The sequence below is a fragment of the Dermacentor variabilis genome, chromosome 3, assembly GCF_050947875.1.
Source record: "Dermacentor variabilis isolate Ectoservices chromosome 3, ASM5094787v1, whole genome shotgun sequence".
NCBI lineage: Eukaryota > Metazoa > Arthropoda > Arachnida > Ixodida > Ixodidae > Dermacentor > Dermacentor variabilis.
Genome location: NC_134570.1, coordinates 182,700,779 through 182,722,091, shown reverse-complemented (window position 1 = coordinate 182,722,091; position 21,313 = coordinate 182,700,779). Strand labels below are relative to the sequence as shown.

The 21,313-nt window shown below is 46.5% G+C and overlaps 2 protein-coding genes across 2 annotated transcripts in view; both read left to right on the top strand.

Annotated features, from left to right (window-relative positions):
• The window catches only part of LOC142576558 (zinc finger FYVE domain-containing protein 21-like), an 88,614-nt gene that overhangs the window by 34,413 nt on the left and 32,888 nt on the right, over nt 1-21,313 (top strand). The window contains exon 5 of the mRNA XM_075686730.1: nt 16,878-17,077. Within this exon, the coding sequence (XP_075542845.1) occupies nt 16,878-17,077 (200 nt within the window). The remainder of the gene's footprint in view (nt 1-16,877; nt 17,078-21,313) is intronic.
• On the top strand, nt 8,231-10,512 carry LOC142573839 (uncharacterized). Its single transcript, XM_075683075.1, has one exon. It carries the CDS (start codon nt 8,767-8,769, stop codon nt 10,510-10,512), a length of 1,746 nt encoding a protein of 581 aa, XP_075539190.1. The 5' UTR covers nt 8,231-8,766.

The window sequence follows — 21,313 nt, the reverse complement described above, 5'->3', positions numbered from 1 at the left end:
AGGGAGACATACTCGGCTGCACACTCTTTATCATTAAGGTTATCGCACTCCGGGCTTCATTACCACCGGCCATTTTTTTACTCTGTCTACGTGGACAACATTCAAATAGGCTTCAAATCCTGTAACTTCTTAGTGTGCGAGAGACAGGTACAGCATGGCTTTATGTAGCCTAGTGTATGCACGGAGGCAAGCACCGTCCGCCGCCAAGGTTTGAGAGTGGTGGCGCTGGCTAACACTCCCACGGTTAATTCTAGGAGTAAAAACATGAATACCCCAGAAAGTGGATGAGGAAACGGCACCGCGGTAACTCAATTGGTAAAGCATCGCATGCATGGGTTCGCATCCCACCCGTGGCCAGTTTTTTCAACCACTTTCATTTCCATTAATTTATCCTTTCATTAACCCAATCAGTAAGTACAAGTAATTTCCCCTATGTTTGTGTCTTGGTGTGTCTGTTTGTTGGCTTCTCATAAAATGCACTAGGGCTGTAGCTATTGATGCCCTACCGAACGCTGGGCTCCTGAAGGGTTTTACCTTTAGTCTGAAGGGCTTTGCTTGCCATTTTCTGCCCACACATCCTTCTCCACTGCTCTGTGAAGAACATGTTGGCCAGGTTGCAGGCCAAATTTTGCACAGTATCCCACAAAATCCCAGCAGGTCCCAGAATTTGCATACTGTCTTGTTGATGGCCTTCTCTAGTGGAGCAGGGAAGCTTACCTTTTAGTATCACTCAGATAATGTCCCTGTCGCATTTCATGGTGCATTTTTGTGTTTTTGTAGCAATGACCAGATGACTAAACAAAGGCTTTCAGCAGCATTTTTAATTTTGTTTCCTAGACAATGGCTGAGAAGCTAGTTGTACATGATAAAGGCACAGGTACATGCATACATATGCAGCACTGCAGCTGAAACGTGCATGCCTTGCAAGCCAGCACATATGTGGTAGTTTACCCTGCATATTTGCAGCCTAATTTTTGCACCAGATACCATATTCTAAAAACAAAAACATTGTGTTGCGGAGCTTACGGAATGCAATGAAAGGTTTGCTAAATGTAAGCATAGCTAAATGTGATAGTCTTAGTGCCCCCTGTAGTTTGGACTTTTTGCTTTTCTTGGCATCTTCACATCAGACACACTTCGGTTGTGCACGAATTGAAGTAATCGAGCCAAAAAAGCGAGAAAGTCTCGAGCTGCACTGTAGCTTAAGAAACAGTGACTAAAAAATGCATAAAGTAAAAGCCCGACTTCGATGCACAATGTGCTCGGTCGGGAAGCCCGTGCTGCTAATGTGCGAAATGCTTAGCCGCGGAAGGAAGAGCCACTGCATGATGTGCTCCATCGCCGAATGCGAGGGGCAGATGTGCAAAATGCTTAGCCGCTGAAGGAGGAGCCAGTGCACAATGTGCTCCATCACTGAATGCAAGGGGCAGATGTGCAAAATGCTTAGCCGCTGAAGGAGGAGCCAGTGCACGATGTGCTCCATCGCCAAATGCGAGGGGCCGATGTGCAAAATGCTTAGCTGCTGAAGGAGGAGCCAGTGCACAATGTGCTCCATCGCAGAATGCGAGGAGCGGATGTGCAAAATGCTTAGCCGCTGAAGGAGGAGCCAGTGCACAATGTGCTCCATCGCAGAATGCGAGGAGCGGATGTGCAAAATGCTTAGCCGCTGAAGGAAGAGCCAGTGCACGATGTGCTCCATCGCAGAATGCGAGGAGCGGATGTGCAAAATGCTTAGCCGATGAAGGAGGAGCCAGTGCACGATGTGCTCCATCGCCAAATGCGAGGGGCCGATGTGCAAAATGCTTAGCCGCTAAAGGAGGAGCCAGTGCACAATGTGCTCCATCGCAGAATGCGAGGAGCGGATGTGCAAAATGCTTAGCCGCTGAAGGAAGAGCCAGTGTACGATGTGCTCCATCGCCGAATGCGAGGGGCCAATGTGCAAAATGCTTAGCCGCTGAAGGAAGAGCCAGTGCACGATGTGCTCCATCGCAGAATGCGAGGGGCCAATGTGCAAAATGCTTAGCCGCTGAAGGAGGAGCCAGTGTACAATGTGCTCCATCGCAGAATGCGAGGGGGCGATGTGCAAAAGGCTTAGCCGCTGAAGGAGGAGCCAGTGCACAATGTGCTCCATCGCAGAATGTAAGGGGGCGATGTGCAAAATGCTTAGCCGCTGAAGGAGGAGCCAGTGCACAATGTGCTCCATCGCAGAATGCGAGGAGCGGATGTGCAAAATGCTTAGCCGCTGAAGGAAGAGCCAGTGCACGATGTGCTCCATCGCAGAATGCAAGGGGCGGATGTGCAAAATGCTTAGCCGCTGAAGGAAGAGCCAGTGCACGATGTGCTCCATCGCAGAATGCGAGGGGCCAATGTGCAAAATGCTTAGCCGCTGAAGGAGGAGCCAGTGTACAATGTGCTCCATCGCAGAATGCGAGGAGCGGATGTGCAAAATGCTTAGCCGCTGAAGGAAGAGCCAGTGCACGATGTGCTCCATCGCCGAATGCGAGGGGCCAATGTGCAAAATGCTTAGCCGCTGAAGGAAGAGCCAGTGCACGATGTGCTCCATCGCAGAATGCGAGGGGCCAATGTGCAAAATGCTTAGCCGCTGAAGGAGGAGCCAGTGTACAATGTGCTCCATCGCAGAATGCGAGGGGGCGATGTGCAAAAGGCTTAGCCGCTGAAGGAGGAGCCAGTGCACAATGTGCTCCATCGCAGAATGTGAGGGGGCGATGTGCAAAATGCTTAGCCGCTGAAGGAGGAGCCAGTGCACAATGTGCTCCATCGCAGAATGCGAGGAGCGGATGTGCAAAATGCTTAGCCGCTGAAGGAAGAGCCAGTGCACGATGTGCTCCATCGCAGAATGCAAGGGGCGGATGTGCAAAATGCTTAGCCGCTGAAGGAAGAGCCAGTGCACGATGTGCTCCATCGCAGAATGCGAGGGGCCAATGTGCAAAATGCTTAGCCGCTGAAGGAGGAGCCAGTGTACAATGTGCTCCATCGCAGAATGCGAGGGGCGATGTGCAAAATGCTTAGCCGCTGAAGGAGGAGCCAGTGCACAATGTGCTCCATCGCAGAATACGAGGAGCGGATGTGCAAAATGCTTAGCCGCAGAAGGAAGAGCCAGTGCACGATGTGCTCCATCGCAGAATGCAAGGGGCGGATGTGCAAAATGCTTAGCCGCTGAAGGAAGAGCCAGTGCACGATGTGCTCCATCGCAGAATGCGAGGGGGCGATGTGCAAGATGCTTAGCCGCTGAAGGAGGAGCCAGTGCACAATGTGCTCCATCGCAGAATGCGAGGAGCGGATGTGCAAAATGCTTAGCCGCTGAAGGAAGAGCCAGTGCACGATGTGCTCCATCGCAGAATGCGAGGGGCCGATGTGCAAAATGCTTAGCCGCTGAAGGAGGAGCCAGTGTACAATGTGCTCCATCGCAGAATGCGAGGGGGCGATGTGCAAAATGCTTAGCCGCTGAAGGAGGAGCCAGTGCACAATGTGCTCCATCGCAGAATGCGAGGAGCGGGTGTGCAAAATGCTTAGCCGCTGAAGGAAGAGCCAGTGCACGATGTGCTCCATCGCCGAATGCGAGGGGCCAATGTGCAAAATGCTTAGTCGCTGAAGGAAGAGCCACTGCATGATGTGCTCCATCGCAGAATGCGAGGGGCCAATGTGCAAAATGCTTAGCCGCTGAAGGAGGAACCAGTGCACAATGTGCTTCATCGCCGAATGCAAGGGGCGGGTGTGCAAAATGCTTAGCCGCTGAAGGAGGAGCCAGTGCACGATGTGCTCCATCGCCTGATGCGAGGGGCCAATGTGCAAAATGCTTAGCCGCTGAAGGAGGAGCCAGTGCACGGAGCCAGTGCACGATGTGCTCCATCGCAGAATGTGAGGGGCAGATGTGCAAAATGCTTAGCCGCTGAAGGTAGAGCCAGTGCACGACGTGCTCCATCGCCGAATGCGAGGGGCCACTGTGCGACATGCATTTGTGCCATCATGTCACAGAAAATGTCAACATTTTTTTCATCTGTGCCAAAGAATCCATGTGAAGATACTAAAGCCAGAAAAGGTAACTGCATTCTTGTTTATTTTTGTACTTTGAATTTTATTCGCAAGGACACATTGAGCCTCTTCACTTTTCTTGTTCTCGCTACCCGTGGGCTGCCAGAGCCAGCCAGACCACATGCATTTTTCTCGTGTTGCCCCGACCACCGCGCAGCGCACTTCGGTGTGCATTTATTTTTGTCTGGCCAAATGTATTTTTGCCTGGCAGATTTTTGTACGCTTTCTGGCTAGCAGATGAGTTAAAAAAAAACAATGGTCGCACACCACCATCACTGTGGGCACTCGATGGATTGCAACAGGTTCACTTGGGTGCAACCTCTGTCTTGTCTTGCCAGTGTAAAATACCGAGCAGCATGCGTATGGTCCTCCCTAAACCAAGCATATCACGTTTTCTTCACTATTCCTTTGGTAACCACATTAAGTGCCCAAAGTAGGCATTAGATTGTGGCCAACATGGTTTCCCTTGCGTATTTTTTTTTTTCGTTTCGGTGCTCTGGCCCCACAAAAGAAAGAAAGGCATTGTTGTGGCACAGCAAATTGCCACATGGTGAGTTTGATTTTGTTACTCCTTCTTTTGTGGAAAATAATGGGCCATGGGATGCTTCAGTTGCCAGATACCCTTATTATATTCTTGTGACAGCAACTATATGGACACACCAGGCACATTCCTGCCGTCGCCCTCATGTTCCATATAAAGTCCAAGGGCGATAACATTGTGACCGCATGCTATATGTGCAAGTGAAATTGTTGGGGAGTTGGGGGAGGGGGGGGGGGTGCATGGATTCTGTGCGCAAGGGAGAAAAGTGGGGAGGAATCACATCGCCTTACCTCGCGCGCGCTACATTGGGGAAAGTGGAAGGAGGGAGGGGGGTCCTTAGGATTCTGTGATGTGTAAATCTGTGATTGCCCAAGATATTTATTTGCCTTGTTTGACGCATTATGTAGTGACCTTTTCTTAGATATGTAGATTTATTGGATACTTATACGTATATTTAAATATCTTGTTGCTAGGTTTTGTGTATACGTGCAGTGAACTTTGTTTCCAGTGACACTTTTTCGCGCTTTATCAAGCTGTATCCTCGCATTTGTATATTCCATTGTATGTTCGCATTTCTAATGTACGAGGGTGAGCCAAATGAAAGTGAGCCAACCCACCCCGCGCCATAATGGTTCGGTTCATTATCTGCTAGGCATGCACGTAACGTAGCACACAGGCATTTCTCATTTAGAAAAGTGACATGCAGGTGTGAGGATAAATGTTCTTTAATGCTTTCGTACACTTGGTTGAACATGTTTGCGTGACATAATGGACGCTCCAAAAGTTGAACAGCGTGGTGTTGTGAAGTTTTTGACAGCTGAAGATGTTTCCCAAAAAGCAATTAGTTGCCGTATGGCTGCCGTGTACGTTGAACATTGCATTTTATTGGCCACTGTGAAGCGTTGGAGCAAACTGTTCAAAGAAGGACGTGAAAGTTGCAAATACAATCCAAAACCGGGCCAAAGCCACCGTGCAATCACCCCCAACACAATTTATTTATTTATTTATTTATTTATTTTATTTATTTGAAAATACTGCCAGCTGCTTTTTGGCAGCCAAAGCAGGAGTGGTAAATAGAATATACAAAGGGATACTGTACAAGCAAAGAAAATGCCAAAATAAAATTCGAACACAGCAAGCTCACACACAGTGCAACACAGGTCATACTTGTACGTTACTGCGCAGAACAATATCTCTGAAACTAATGACACGATCAAAAATAACGTACAGCGCAAAGGACCAGGACAGCGATAGACGACATACACAGCGCTGACTTCCAACAATATTTTATTGCGTTGCCACATCGTGTGTATATATACAAGAAGAGGCATGCGCAGAAAATGTACGACAGTCACATGGGGTGTTCTAACAGCAAGTCATTGAACGATACATGGTCACCTCAAAAAATAATAATAATAAATAAAACAAATTAAGCAATACAATTTCTATCTGTCTAGAAACGCGACTTCACCAGGGGTCAGCGCGATTGAGGGCGCACTAACGCAAGAACTGCCAAGTTTTCTGATGAAATCAGCTTCCACTATTTCGCGTGTGAGTTGTGAGCAGTGTCTCGCTAAAACTTGCGTATCTTCAAAGAATGGCACGCAGCCGCAGTCCCGGCAATGGATGCCCAAGTGGCCTTGTACAGTGTGGCGGACGTTGTTAGAATGCTCTCTTAGTCGATCATTTAAGCACCTGCCCGTTTGTCCTACATAATTACGGCCGCAAGACAGGGGAATTTCGTAGACTACATTGGTTATGCACGTCACAAACCGTTTTTTGTGCCCGACAGAACAACAACTCTGGTGCGATTTAGGCGTGTTTACACGACTACAGAGCCTTGCCAATTTTTCCGGGGCCGAGAAAACGACTGCGATTCCTACACGCTGCCCAATTTTCTTTAGCCTATGGGATACATCATGCACATATGGCAGCACTGCAAATCTGCGTCTTTCAGCCCGCTGGTTTCCTGATTGAGCGGGATCATCACGTTTTGTGCGCCTCAGAAGCTGTTCAGCTATGGCTGAAATTAAGACCAAAGGGTAACCAGCCCAAGAGAGGCGATCAACCTGAGCAGCAAGACTATGTTGCATCTGGTGTGGGCACGATTTATTGAGGCTGTTAACGATACATAACTTTATAATACCTCGTTTAACGAGTTTTGAGTGTGCGGAGTTAAAGGTTATTATTATTATTTTTTGAGGTGACCATGTATCGTTCAATGACTTGCTGTTAGAACACCCCATGTGACTGTCGTACATTTTCTGCGCATGCCTCTTCTTGTATATATACACACGATGTGGCAACGCAATAAAATATTGTTGGAAGTCAGCGCTGTGTATGTCGTCTATCGCTGTCCTGGTCCTTTGCGCTGTACGTTATTTTTGATCATGAATTACCAACTAGCCCAAGCAACCACCCTAATGACACGAGTTGAATAAAAATTCCGTACGAAACGAATTGCGTGCTTCGCTCACAACTGAGAAATAGCCGATAAAAAAGAGTTGACAGTACGCTTGTTCGTTACCTCTTGTGGAAACCTGTTCCATTCTCTTATCGTTCTAGGAAAAAATGAAAATTGATAAGCGATAGTTCTAGCCTGGGGTACAATAAGGGTAAGTTCGTGCTTTCCGCGGGTACTTCTACACGTGTTAAACTGTAAGTATTTGTCAAAATTCATTTTAGTTTGGCCGTTCACTATCGTGTAAAGCATCTTCAGACGGTGTAGCTTATGGCGTTCCTCCAGTGTTGGAAGACCAGACCTTGAACGGAGATCAGGTAGTGATACTTGTCTTCCGTAGGCATTAAAAATAAACCTGAGTGCTCTTTTTTGTACTTTTTCCAGCTTATCTGTGTCACGTCTTAGTGTGCGGGTCCCAAACGACATCGCCATATTCAAGTAGAGGACGCACCAGTGAAGTATAACCAACTAGTTTCGTCTTGCTTGTACAGTGCTTCAGACGTTGCCGCAGTAACGATAGTCTTTTTGAGGCTGACGAAACTATCTTTTTAATGTGTGCACTCCACCTTAAATCGCGAGATATTTCAATCCCCAGATATTTAAACGTATCGACAAGAGTAACGCCAACGTCGTTAATTTTGTGGACTCTTCTTTTTTGTTACGGTCATTTGGGAGCACTTAGGGATATTTAGGCTCATTTTCCAGGTCTGGCACCACTTAGCAATTGATGTTAGAGAATTACTTAGGAGTAATTGATCATCTTTAGTTTGAATAGCATGATAAACAACGCAGTCATCCGCGAAAAATCGGCATTGTACAGCAGTGTCAAGTGAGAGATCATTCAGATAAACAAGAAAAAGTAATGGTCCAAGGACGGACCCTTGAGGTACGCCTGAAAGGACTGGAAGCATTGATGATTTAGAGTCACCTATTTGAACATATTGTTGGCGTTGCGTTAGGTAAGAGTCAAGCCACCTCAGAATACGCTCATTTATAAAGAGATGCTTTAGTTTTAATATCATTTTGGAATGCGACACGCGGTCAAAGGCTTTTTCAAAGTCTAGAAAGATTATGTCGACCTGGCCACTGTTATCAAGAACTGCAAACAAATCATTAGTAATGTGGAGTAATTGTGTCACTGTTGAAAGGCCACGCCTGAATCCGTGTTGCAGGGTGTCTAACAACCGGGAAAACCGGGAATTATCAGGGATTCTTGATATGTCTGGAAAACTCAGGGAATTGTCAGGGAAATTACAAAAAATGTGACCAAATCAGGGAATGTGGCCGGTGAGATCGACAAAGCGATGAATACGATCTACGGCTCAATCTCGGAGGCCGCGTGCAGTAGCGCCGTTGCTGCACACAGCGTCCTAAACCGGCACGAATACCGCGAAGATCTCTGAGGCGGTGTGCAACAACGGCGCTGTTACACACGGCCTCCGAGATTGAGCCGTAGATCCCCGACTCCATGCATCGTAGCTCTCCGCAGTTTAATTGCCACTAAGTGGCGCCAGTAACCAACTAGCAGCAAGCGGTCTAAGAGGCAACTGTTATCATCATTATCGGATGAGTATCGCCATCTCTCCATTTTGTGGTAATACGTGACGTGCTCGTGGGTGCACTTGTGTATGTTGTGCTTTGTTCGTGGCGGCGGCGTTTTCATAGTTTTGTTTTGCGGTGAGGCTGTTTTTGAAGACACTCGAAATCGGCGATGTCACAGTCGACGAAGTGTTCGTTCAATGCTGACTGGACCAATGCCAACGTATCCGACTTCGCCAGCTGGATTAAGCCTGTGCCCAACGATGTATATAGCGCACAATGCGCAGTGTGCTGCAAGACGTTTCGCTTGAGCAACATGGGAAAAACCGCGGTTTCTAGCCACGCTGCAAGTGTAAAGCATAAGAACGCCATGAAGGCGCTGGAAAGTGGCTCCCAGACACGTGTATTCTCGTTCTTCAAGCCAAGCAGTGCAGCCCTGTCAACCGCGATGACCGTCGACGAACGGGCGAAGAGAGCAGACCCCTCATCGATGCCTCCTGCTACATCAGCACCTGCACAGATCACGGTGCGTGGTTTTTTATTGAAGAAAGATGTTGCGAAAGCTGAGATCGTATGGTGCATGAATGCTGTAATGACTCATGCATCCCTCCGTTGCGTGGCATCATCGGCGGCGCTCTTCCCGTTGATGTTCCAGTCTTGTGAAATTGCCAAGAAAATGCAATTAGGAAAAGACAAAGTGGGATATACTATCTGTCATGGCATCGCGCCATTCTTCCGAAAAAAGCTGCTATCAGCTCTTTCTGAAGTACCGTACATAGCTGTAGCATTCGATGAATCACTAAACAAAGTAGCGCAGAAAGAACAAATGGATGTGCTGGTCAGATACTGCGATTCGGCTGACGCTACTGTAAAAACTCGATACCTGACTTCATGTTTTCTCGGCCACACGTGTTCTGAAGACCTGACACTTGCTTTCAAGAAAGCCACAGAGGACATAAAGCACAAGATATTGCAAGTGTCAATGGATGGACCAAATGTAAACTTAAAGTTTCTTAGATCCCTTAAGGAAGAACTCGCTTGTCACGACAGTCGACAAATCCTGGAAATTGGAAGCTGTGGCCTACATGTGGTTCATGGTGCTTTCAAAACAGGCCATGCAGCAACTGGCTGGAATTTGGTAGTATTTCTGCGGAGTATTTATAACCTTTTCAAGTATGTTCCAGCGCGCCGCGCTGATTACATTCGCATCACAGCAAGCACATCGTTTCCGCTCAAATTCTGTGCGGTTCGATGGCTTGAAAACAGTATGGTGATTTCAAGAGCTCTTCAAGTACTGCCACACTTAATAAAGTATGTGGAGTGTTCAGCTAAAGACAAGAGCAAGCCAAAGTGCACCAGCTTCACCACAGTCGAGACGCTAGTAGCTGACACGATGCTGCCGGCAAAACTGGCTTTCATGCTATCAGTTGCTGAGGAATTGAAGCCATTCCTGACCGAATTTCAAACGGACGAACCAGTGGTCCCCTTCCTTGCCGCAGCATTGGAGGCTGTCCTACGATCACTGATGGGAAGGATCATTAAGCAAGAAATTTTGCGTGCCGCTGTCACGCCGTTCAAGTTACTTAAAATAGATTTGGAGAAGCCCGAGAACATCGTTTTTGTCAACGCTTTTGATGTTGGTTTTGCTGCCAAGAGCGAACTTCGAAAAGCTGCAAAACCATCTCAACTTGCACTGCTTACATTCAAGAAGGAATGCATTTCTTTTTTGAAGGTGTGCTCGCAGAAGATTATGGAGAGGTCGCCTCTAAAATACAGGCTAACAACAGGAGTGAGTTGTTTGGATCCAGTCTGCGCCTTGTCAGTGGAGGTTGGCAAAAGACGACTAGCGATTGCCCTGGAAATACTCACACAGCACCGGTGGCTGACCGGCTTAGAAGCAGAACGGGCGCACCGATAGTATGTGCAAGTCTGTTCGCTGAGCTCTGCACAGCTACTTCTGAAGAACTTTGATAGGACAGCACAGAGACTGGACACCTTGTGGTTTGAGCTGTGCTGACGGAACCATAAGGAGTTGCTTATCTTTGCCAAGATCATCCTCACCATGTCCCATGGCAATGCTGCTGTCGAAAGAGGTTTTTCTGTAAATAAAGAATGCCTCATAGAGAACCTGAACGAAGAATCTCTCATTGCGCAGAGAATAGTGTATGATGGAGTTTCAGCGGCAGGTGGTGTAGCCAATGTTGACATTACAGACAGTATGGTGGAAATGGTGCGTGGCGCAAGTATTCGATGGAAGGAGGAGCTCAAGAAAAAGAAGCAAGACAGGCTGGATGCATCTGAGGCTGAACAAAACAGGAAAAGGGCGGCCACCCGCATCAAGGAACTCCAACAAAAGAAGCAAAGGCTCATCACTGAAGCACAGAATGAGGCTTCTCTTCTCCAGGAAGAAATTGACGCTTTAAAGTGAATAAATGTGCTCATAATCTCGCTTTGGCACTGCAATAAACTGTTTTGTGAGTGGAATCGTCTATGTGAATTGTGCCTCTGTTCGACTCTCAAACATTCTTTAAAATTCAGGGAATTTTTATTGGAATTATCAGGGAAAACCTGGAAAATTCAGGGAATATCTGTTAAGTAATTTAGTAGACACCATGTGTTGACTGTTCATAAAAAAATTGTTGCCTTCTAGGAAGCTGCTTAAATGTTTGAAAAGAAAATGTTCTAATACCTTGCTAGCTGTGCACAACAACGACACCGGGCGATAGTTAGTTACTGTGAGCTTATCGCCAGTCTTGTGTATTGGTATAATTTTGCCTATTTTCCAGTCAGAAGGAACTTCTCCTTTCTCCAAACTTTTGCTAAAAATAATATAAAGATACTTGGCACACCACTCCACGTATCTAAACAAAAATGCATTGGGGATTTTGTCGGGTCCTGAAGATTTCCTAATGTCTAAGCTAAGCAATGCTGAAAAAATACCTTCTTCTGTGATTATTAGCTCTGGAAGTTCATACATAGTTGCGTGGCTGAAATCTATATTTTATCGGCACTGTGCAGAAAAACGGACGAAAAATAGTCGTTGTATGCCGTTGCTATACAAGTTGGGTCAGTGACGTCCTTGTCGTGTATTTTCAATTTATTAACTGGTTCCTTCTTTTGCGTCAAGTGAAGCCAAAACTTTCTCGGATCGCTGAAAAGGAAGTTGTGCATTTTGACGTTAAAAAAAGTGAATCTGGACGATTTTATTTTCGAACGCAAGTCCGATCGCAGCTCAGCCAAGGTGCCGCTATCTCTCTGGTTTTTAGACGATAATCGTTTTACGCGCCGCTTTATATGAATGATTTCGCGTGTTATCCAGGGGCTTCGACGTTTGCTATTATGTCTTTTCGGGATATATTTATTCATGCAATGACGCACCGAACATTTGAAGTGCAGCCACAAACTATTAACAGTTGTAAAGTTTCTGTGACAATGTAAAAAGAAATCATAGTCTTGTTCTAAGAAATCTAATATGCTGACATCGTCCGCTTTATTAAAATCATAGTAGGGCCTTGGCTTGCTGCACTCAGCTTTACGCCACAGTTGGCTTTTAAAAAGGACAGAGAAATGGTCAGATATACCAGGCACGATGTCGACAGTATAACCTAGTTGACTGACGTTTTCGGATATGAAGACTAGGTCGAGAATCGAACTTGATACGGCAGTCTGGCGCGTTGGGGTATGCACTACCTGGTGTAGATCGAAGGCATATGCGATGTCTAGCAACAGATCCGCGTGATGGCATGTTGAAGTGGCACACATCAAGTCCCAGTCTATATTAGGCATGTTGAAGTCGCCACTCATTATAACGCAACTGTAGCGCTTTTTGTTGTCATATAGAAAGTCGTGTAGTGCCTCCAGCAAAGAAATGTCATCATTGGGTGGCCTATAGACAGCTCCGATAAGTGCGTTTTGGCCGGAAAGTTTGGCAGCTATCCACACCATTTCAATCTGCTTATTGTGTGGGACCAGCGTATACTGAGTGCCTTTCTTCATCAGAAGTGCCACACCTCCCCCTCTTGAACAGCGATCATGACGGATAATTTCATGCGTGACAGGTACAACATCTGCATCATCTATGCTATCGTGAAGCCAAGTCTCTGTTACCGCGGTGATGTCAGGATCGTAAGCAATGAGTAAACGTTCTAGATCGTCGCTTTTATTTACAATGCTTCTAGCGTTGACATTCATTCAGGATAAAGCTCTTCGGTTGTGAGGAACTATCGGCTGAGGTGGGGGGTTGTTTGGATTGCATTGTTGGGTGCAGTCATCCCAAGAGCGTGGTCATTGCCTAGTAGACTGAACAAGTTCGTTCCGCGCCTCATTCCAATAGTAAAGGGTCCCATTGATTCTAACCTTGTCGAAAACAAGGATGACTTTATTTCCATTGGACCTGTTTACTTTGGTACTTGCCCAAAGCTTCTTGCGGATAGACTGTACCCTAGGCGAAAAGTCCTCCGAAATACTGAATTCCGTATCTCGCAATTTACCACAGTTTTTCAAAATCCTAAATTTGTCTCTCCCATCAACAAGTTTGAGAATAACTGGACGACGCCTATTCTCTGTTGGCTTACCGATTCTGTGGATTCGTCCAATGCCCACGTTTGGGCAGCTTCAACAGGTCGTCAAGGATATCTTTCGATACTGTCCGCTCAAGAGAGGCAATATGCTCCCCTTTTGCTTCCTTTACTCCAAAAATGATGAGGTTACTACGTCTGCTTCGGTTCTCGAGGTCGTCAATCTTCAAAAGTAAGCTGTCAACTGTCTCTTGCAAGGCATCAACTTTACTCGTATATTTGGTGACCGTTGAAGCTATGTTATCCAATTTCCTGTCAATGGCATTCAGTTTGTCGGTAGACTCTTTAAGTTTACTGTTCGTTGTTTGCTTGAGGTCTCGTATGTCGTCGCGCATGATTTTAAGAATGTCTTCAGTAGAAGGACCCGGATTAGATTCAATGTCTCCACAACATGGTAACAAATTAACAAAACAGTGATACATCATCAATGTAAGATCAAAAATGGACCGTGGGCACGGCAGAAGCAAGAGGCATACGTTGTTGCTACGGTAAGAATGAACCAAATGGTCCTGCCTCACCTGCACAATAAACAAGAAAGGATTCGTGAGACGCATGGTCTCGGTGCCTCCGCCGTGCCCACTGGTCGTGATCCGTGCAGTGCAGTCCCTTAAGTACACCCATGTAGCAGACGTAGATGACGTTGGTATCACGTGAACATCTGGTGTAGCTCTCCAACCGCGCACGCTCCATAGACAATCGTCGGCACCGTGAAACGATGCGTCAAACCCGGCAACTTGATGCGCAGTCGTAGTAGCATTAGGTAGATTGTCGGTGTTCAGTTCCTCGGCCGGTACAGGTGAAGAAGTGAAAAGGATGGCCTGCACAATAAACAAGAAGGGATTCGTGAGACGCATGGTCTCGGTGCCTCCGCCGTGCCCACTGGTCGTGATCCGTGCAGTGCAGTCCCTTAAGTACACCCATGTAGCAGACGTAGATGACGTTGGTATCACGTGAACGTCTGGTGTAGCTCTCCAACCGCGCAGGCTCCATAGACAATCGTCAGCACCGTGAAACGATGTGTCAAACCCGGCAACTTGATGCGCAGTCGTAGTAGCATTAGGTAGATTGTCGGTGTTCAGTTCCTCGGCCGGTACAGGTGAAGAAGTGAAAAGGACGGCCTGCACAATAAACAAGAAGGGATTCGTGAGACGCATGGTCTCGGTGCCTCCGCCGTGCCCACTGGTCGTGATCCGTGCAGTGCAGTCCCTTAAGTACACCCATGTAGCAGACGTAGATGACGTTGGTATCACGTGAACGTCTGGTGTAGCTCTCCAACCGTGCAGGCTCCATAGACAATCGTCGGCACCGTGAAACGATGTGTCAAACCCGGCAACTTGATGCGCAGTCGTAGTAGCATTAGGTAGATTGTCGGTGTTCAGTTCCTCGGCCGGTACAGGTGAAGAAGTGAAAAGGGCGGCCTGCACAATAAACAAGAAGGGATTCTTGAGACGCATGGTCTCGGTGCCTCCGCCGTGCCCACTGATTGCAACAGTTGATGAGCTGATTAGACAAGAACAGAGGATAAGCATCGTTGAATTGGCAGAGCGTGTGAACATCACTCACAGCTCGGTTCACTCCATAATTCATGAACATCTCGGTTATCGGCTCTTGTGTGTGCAATGAATGCCCAAAATTTTGAACCACCGCCAGGAGGCAGGGAGGTTCGGCGCTGCCTTGACTCACATGATCCGGTATCGCAATGAGGGTAACGACTTCTTGTCTGCAATTGTCACCAGGGACAAGTCATGGTGCCACTATTACGAGCCTGAAACATGACAATAATGCTTACAGTAGGAACATTCGAATTGACCACCCCTGAAGAAAGCAAAATCCATCATTTCCACCGGAAAGGTGTTGTTGACTTCTTTTTTTTTTTTTTTTTTATCATCAGGGGCCATTACTGATCGAATTTGCTAAACCTGGAGAGACTATCAATCATTTACGATATTGTGAAATGCCGGATCGGCTGCGTGTAGCAATTAAGAACAAACAACGAGGAAAATTGACAAATGGTGTCATCTTGCACCACAACAATGGCCAATTGCCCATGTCATTGATGTGGTTAACACAAAACTGGCAAACTTCATGTGGGAAACACTGCAACATCTGCCATACAGCCCAGACTTGTCACCTCGCAACTTCCACAATTTGGGGAAATTGAAGAAAACAGCTCAAGGGAACCAGATTCATGTCGGACGATGACGTCAGTTACAGGAGTCAGTTACAGACTTTTCGAAGCAGCAACCCAAGGAGCTTTATGAGACGGGAATCACGCGACTCGTTAGTGAGAGAAATGTCTCAATGCTCATGAAGACTACTTTTAAATAAAGTGCCCCGTTTGTCATATATTTGCATTCGCTCACTTTCATTTGACTCACCCTTGTATATTTTGCAGAACTCCTGCTTTTTATATGTTCTCTCTGTTGCGACTATAATTTCGGTGCAATTACTCACAATGCACAACCGGTGGCAGCTCCTCCTGCGCAATAGATTGGAATGAACGACAGCGTCATTGAGATATTTACATGGCCATTGCGTATGTACAAAAATGTAAACAAGATTCTTGCATGACAAAGTTTCGTTAGAATATTTGCCCTCAACTTCTTCATATCATGGCCTTAACATTTTTCATATCAGCGGCAAGCACTGCCTTGCTGGCTTTGAACTGAAATAGCTCTAGAGTTCGTGTGATATTTTCTTTACTTATTAAATAAACAAAAAACATCGAAGCATTGATATCAGTTATTTTGGGTGCAATTTTTGGGACACACGAGTAGATTCTTTTGTGAAAAAATACATTTTACTTGTTTTGACAGTGTGTAGCGCTCAAATTTCGTTTGCAGCATCTTTGGCAATTGCAATGCAGTTATTAGTCATGCATTTGGTCCCTCAACAAATTCGATAAGGTGGAGGCCGAGCTGCAGTGTGAGCCTCCCCCCCCCCCCCCCCCTTCCTGAACAATATTTCTGGCTGCGCCACTGCTTGGAAGTAAGGTAGAAGCTAAGTCCGAAGCATCGATGTTTGAAAGGCTTATCCACATGTCCAAGGATTTCACGAGTGAAGTGCTAGGTTGCGAAGTTCACATCGCCAATGCTCGTAATGCTTAACCGCGGGTCTGAGACATCCAGTAACGGATGGGTCAGCTGCGCTTCTGCAATGTCCGTGTCACAAGTTTCAACACTCGTCGAGATCACGGTGGGCAAGACGTCCAGACTCCAGAGCTCGCAAGGTGCATAAAGCAGGTGATGCCCCTAGGTAACGAGCACAGGACCAAGGCGAACCGTGCTGGAGTCACCTGGCAGGCACGGCCAATCGGCTACTCCAAATGATTTTCAATTGTTCCGGAAAAGTTGTTGCTTGAAAAACTCCATTCTTTTATCATTTCCACAAAATGTTTTGCCACCTTGGCTTATACAACAAATATGTAGAGCACATCTAAATGGTTTTGAGGGATGATATTCCGGAATCGGATAGAAAAAGAGTTACAAAAACTGAAAATGTGATTTTCAAAGAACAATTTTTTTGCCATTTTCCATGATGCGAAAGTCGGGTGCCCCCTTAAGTGGAGTACAGTCGACCATTGCGATAAGAAATGCGCGCTTTGGCTACACATTGTCTCAAGGAGTCTCTAATGGTGCTGCTGTTTGCATTTACGTCTGCACTGGTACATCTCAGCTGTGCTAAATATCTGGATTGCTATCTGCAGCAGGAAGCCCCTCATCGAGCGATGGTGGCCTAAGCGGTGTCATGATCGGCTATCGACCACACAGAACAGCAACCCTTGATGCAGTCGATGAACGGCAAGACCTGTTGATGGAGCATGCACAGACGCTGCTGCACCTAGGCTTATCTCCTGCACCTGAGGCTGCTGCACAGGGTGCCCTCTGGATCGTTGCACTTAACAAGGTACGTAGATTATTTACTGCATTGGGGCTGCTGAAAACTGCAGCAAGTTGGGCAGCTCCAAATAACGACACTTTAAACTTGTGAAGTGTGTACCTTTGGCATAGGGAATTGCCCTTTCCTGGGTGCGCGGTTGGGTTTGGCCGTTTAGGGTACTCTACTAAGAGTTGTCAGATGCTTGTGACACAGTAAAGGGGATGCCATCCGCTCATCTGTATGGGATCTCTATCTGAAAACCTCATATATGGTGAAGCGATCTGCGCTGGACACATGAAAGAAGACGAAAAAATGGGCTAGGGGAGAAGTGAGAACAAAGAAGTTGGAATAAAATGGCGGATGACATCCGTCTCACTGAGATTGTCATTTCTGCTGCCGTTCTAGTTAGGAACGCTGCATTTTGGCGCAGCCAACAGTTTTCGAAGATCAGCCGTGCGGGTGTTGTTCTTAGTCGACCAGGCGTCGTCGGAGTCTGTTGTGTTCACCCGATACCAAGTGCACGGTGAGGCAGCGACGGACTTTCCTCTCGAAATCAGTTCTACCGCGCTGATCAACGTGGTACTGCAACAAGCTGCAATCAGCCGCCAAGCCCTCGTGCAAACAGGATCAGTGACAGTGAATCTACAACTGCAGACACTGAGCGAACTTGTTCTGGAACCCATACGATGTGGCACCCTCAAAGAGGAAATGCCTGCCGGGAAGGTGAGCCTAGACTTGACTGTTATGGATTTGCAAGGGCACATTATGCAACAGATCGAAATAATGAGAACTTTCGTCCAAGCACTTCATCGAGAGCAATCAGCACGAGGCATTGTTGGACCGGATGTTTTTGAAGGAAACTCTCAAAGTGCAGACTACTGGCTGTGGTTTTTCGAGTAGGCCTGTGACAAGAATATGTGGCACTCTGACGACACAAAGATTTTGAATAGGTGCCGCTTTTTGGGCGATATAGCCAGAAAATGGTATGATGTGCAACTCGTGGATCATGAAACAACATGTTAAGAAATGTGGAAAAGCAACTTTTTAGCGGCTTTTGAAGGCAACGCAGTAGAAAGATGGTATGCGGCACTAGGGTTCAGGTATACAGGTGGCTCTCTACTTGGTTACTGTCTTCAGAAGCGTCGCCTATTGTATTCTGCAGAAACGAAGCTGTCGTCTTCTGCTGCTGTAGCTTTTATAACGCAAGGGTTGTGTATCGAGATCCGTAGTTATGTGCAGCTCAAAGGTCCAAGAACATTTGATGACCTTCTGAACTTTCTACAGACCTCAGTGCCAAGAATTACATTGAGAAGACAGCCAGGTTGTAGAACACAGCAACTTGATCCTCGTAAGCTGAGTGAGCATTTAGAGTCGTTGCTGTCATCTGAATGTGAAGATAGCTTTGTACACAAATCCCTGGGAAGTGTCAATCATGACTGTGAGGATGGTGAAGAACCAATTACCGCAGTTCATGGCAACCTACTTCCACATAATCTGTCTACCGTGGATCACAAGCCCCGGAAAAAGAGCTTCAGTGAGACAGTGTATTTGGTGTCGTCAAGCTTATTGCACACCCCCATTATGGTAGATGGCATTGAAGTGAAGGCTCTTGTTGACAGTGGAGCTTCGGTATCAATTATCAACAAGACTCGAGTGGATGCTGGTCGTCTGCATGCTGGTAGAACATTGCATGTCCAAGCCTACGATGGGTCAGTGACCATGCATAGTGAATGGGTAACCCTGGCTATGGAATTTCAAGGACATGCTATTACCAGTGACGTATTGGCAATTCCCAGTGTCACCTACGATTTTCTTTTGTTCTGTCCAGACATGAAAAAACTTAAGATAAGCCTTTATTGGGACGACAAAGTAATGGCCGAAGACACGATAAGAACAGAAGATCCTGGTGCAGAACCTAGTGGTATCAAGGCTAATTTTTCACCAGGAAGACATCAAGACTAAGTACCCAGAGCTTACATGCATGGGTAGCTACCTTCCAGCAATGAAATCACATGTCCTTCCTTTTGAGCTCGCAGATAAAACAGTGGTTCATAGAACCCCCTATAATATGTCCAGAGATAAAAAGGTGTGGCTGAAAAAGGAGTTTCAAGAAATGTTAGACGCAGGTATCATCCGGCCTTCTGTATCCCCATTTGCTTCTCCTATAACTATTGCACCAGAAGAAGACGGGACATTCTGCCTCTGCACAGACTACCGGGCTCTCAATCGTCAAACTGAATTGATACCTTATCCAATGCCGAGAATCGATGACATCATTGACAAAACTGGTAGTTGCCATTGTTTTTCACGAATAGACCTCTGCAAAGGCTTTTGGCAGATTCCAGTAATTGAAGAAACGAAGAAGTACACCTCGTTCATAACCCCATTTGACTTGTTTGAGTACAACCGCCTACTATTTGGCTGGAAAAACTCCCCTGCATGGTTTCAGAAGATTATGACGGACATTCTGAAACCTTACCTGGGCATATTTTACAATGTGTACATCGATGACATCATCATCTACTCAAAACAAAGGAAGAACACCGTAGTCATCTTTCAAAAGTTCTTCGCGCTCTCAGTCTTGCCCAACTCAGTCAACTTAAAGAAAAGTGCGTTCCTTCAAGATACCGTAGTATATCTTGGCAGGGTTTTTGATGGACACACTAAAAGCACTAAGCAAGAATCGGTAGAGAGAATCTCCAAGCTGGTAAAGCCTTACGACGTGCACTCCCTGCGCGTTTTTCTTGGCCTAGCAGGACACTTACGGGCGTTTATCGAAGATTATGCACTGAGAACAAGATGCTTCACACGTTCAACTCGGAAAGACGTGCCTTTTCAATGGGACTAGAAGTGAGAAGCTGTCTGTTGTGAGCATGTAATACTAATATCGTAAGACCCCTTCTTGCGAATACCAGATCTTTCTCCGCCTTTCGGGCTGAACACGGACGCATCACATTGTGCTACCAGTGCAGTTCTATACAAGAAACCCTCCAAACCAGCTGAACAAACCAAACACTACGTTGTGGGGTACTACAGCTATACCCTGAAACTCGCCGAAATCAATTACTCTACCACTGAAAAGGAAGCTCTGGCCGTCTTAAAAGCTGTGCAATACTTTCGTACTTACCTGGAAGGTGCCAAATTCATACTTTTCACTGACCATCAAGCACTGACTCAACTTCTGAACATGGCTCAGCCAAGAGGCCGCATTGCTAGATGGGTGAACTATCTGCAACAATTTGATTTCGTGATTTCGCACCGTCCTGGCCCACTGCTCACTGGCGCAGACGCACTCTGAAGATTACTTGTACACGAATCAAGCAAGAATCCAGAGGCAATCATATTAAGCTGTGGGAAGGTATAGAAGAGCTCCAGTTTATCAATGGAAGGTATCACGTACCACCAACTATGATTCCAAGGATTCTTCGTCTATACCACGACACTCCTGGATCTGGCGGACATTATGGCTTCTGGCGCACTTATAAGAAATTGCTCATGAGGTTCACATGGCCGGGCATGAAAAACAACGTCAGCCATTACATCTACACATGCCACCTCTGCCAGGTGAACAGAGTTAAATTCAAGCAATCGACAGACGTTATGACAAACCCTGAATATTCAAGTGTCCCGTTCGAAGTAATTCATTTAGACTTCGCGGAACTCAAAAGAAGGGAAAAGGAGTCGAGTGAATGCAAGCTTTCTTGCTCTCCATAGATGAGTGCACAAGGACGATTGCGGCTAAAGCTGGCAAAGAAGACGCAAACAGCGTAATAGATCTCCTCAAGGCTGAATGTTTTAAACACACAAAGACGCTTGTCTGCGACAATGGGCCAGCTTTCTAGAGTGCCAAATTATCAAAGTGGGCACAGGAGCACGGCATAATGATCAAGTATTCTTCGCCATACCACCCGGCAGCGAGCGGCCTAGCGGAACATGCCATACAAGACATCAAACAGTATCTGAAGATGTATCCAGACTTTGCCACTGGCTGGAAGTGCTGTCTCGAGGCCGCTGTGAAACATCACAACAGATTGTACATCACAGGTTTAGGCTGCAGCCCTCATTTTGCAACTTCGGGTACAGCGCCCATACTTCCTGCAGATCGTGAGCTAGGCCTTCTAGAGAACCTCGAACTCGCAGAAGTAAGGAAAACTGTCAAAGAAGAGGAGGTCTACAAGCGTCGCATGAAGCGAAACTTTGATAAAAGGCACAGTAACGAGATACCGTACATACAACCTGTAGACTATGTCCTTGTAAGGAAAG

What these genes read in the sequence shown, in the direction of transcription:
- LOC142573839 (XM_075683075.1), top strand. Translation starts at nt 8,767, where the DNA reads ATGTCACAGTCGACGAAGTGTTCGTTCAATGCTGACTGGACCAATGCC.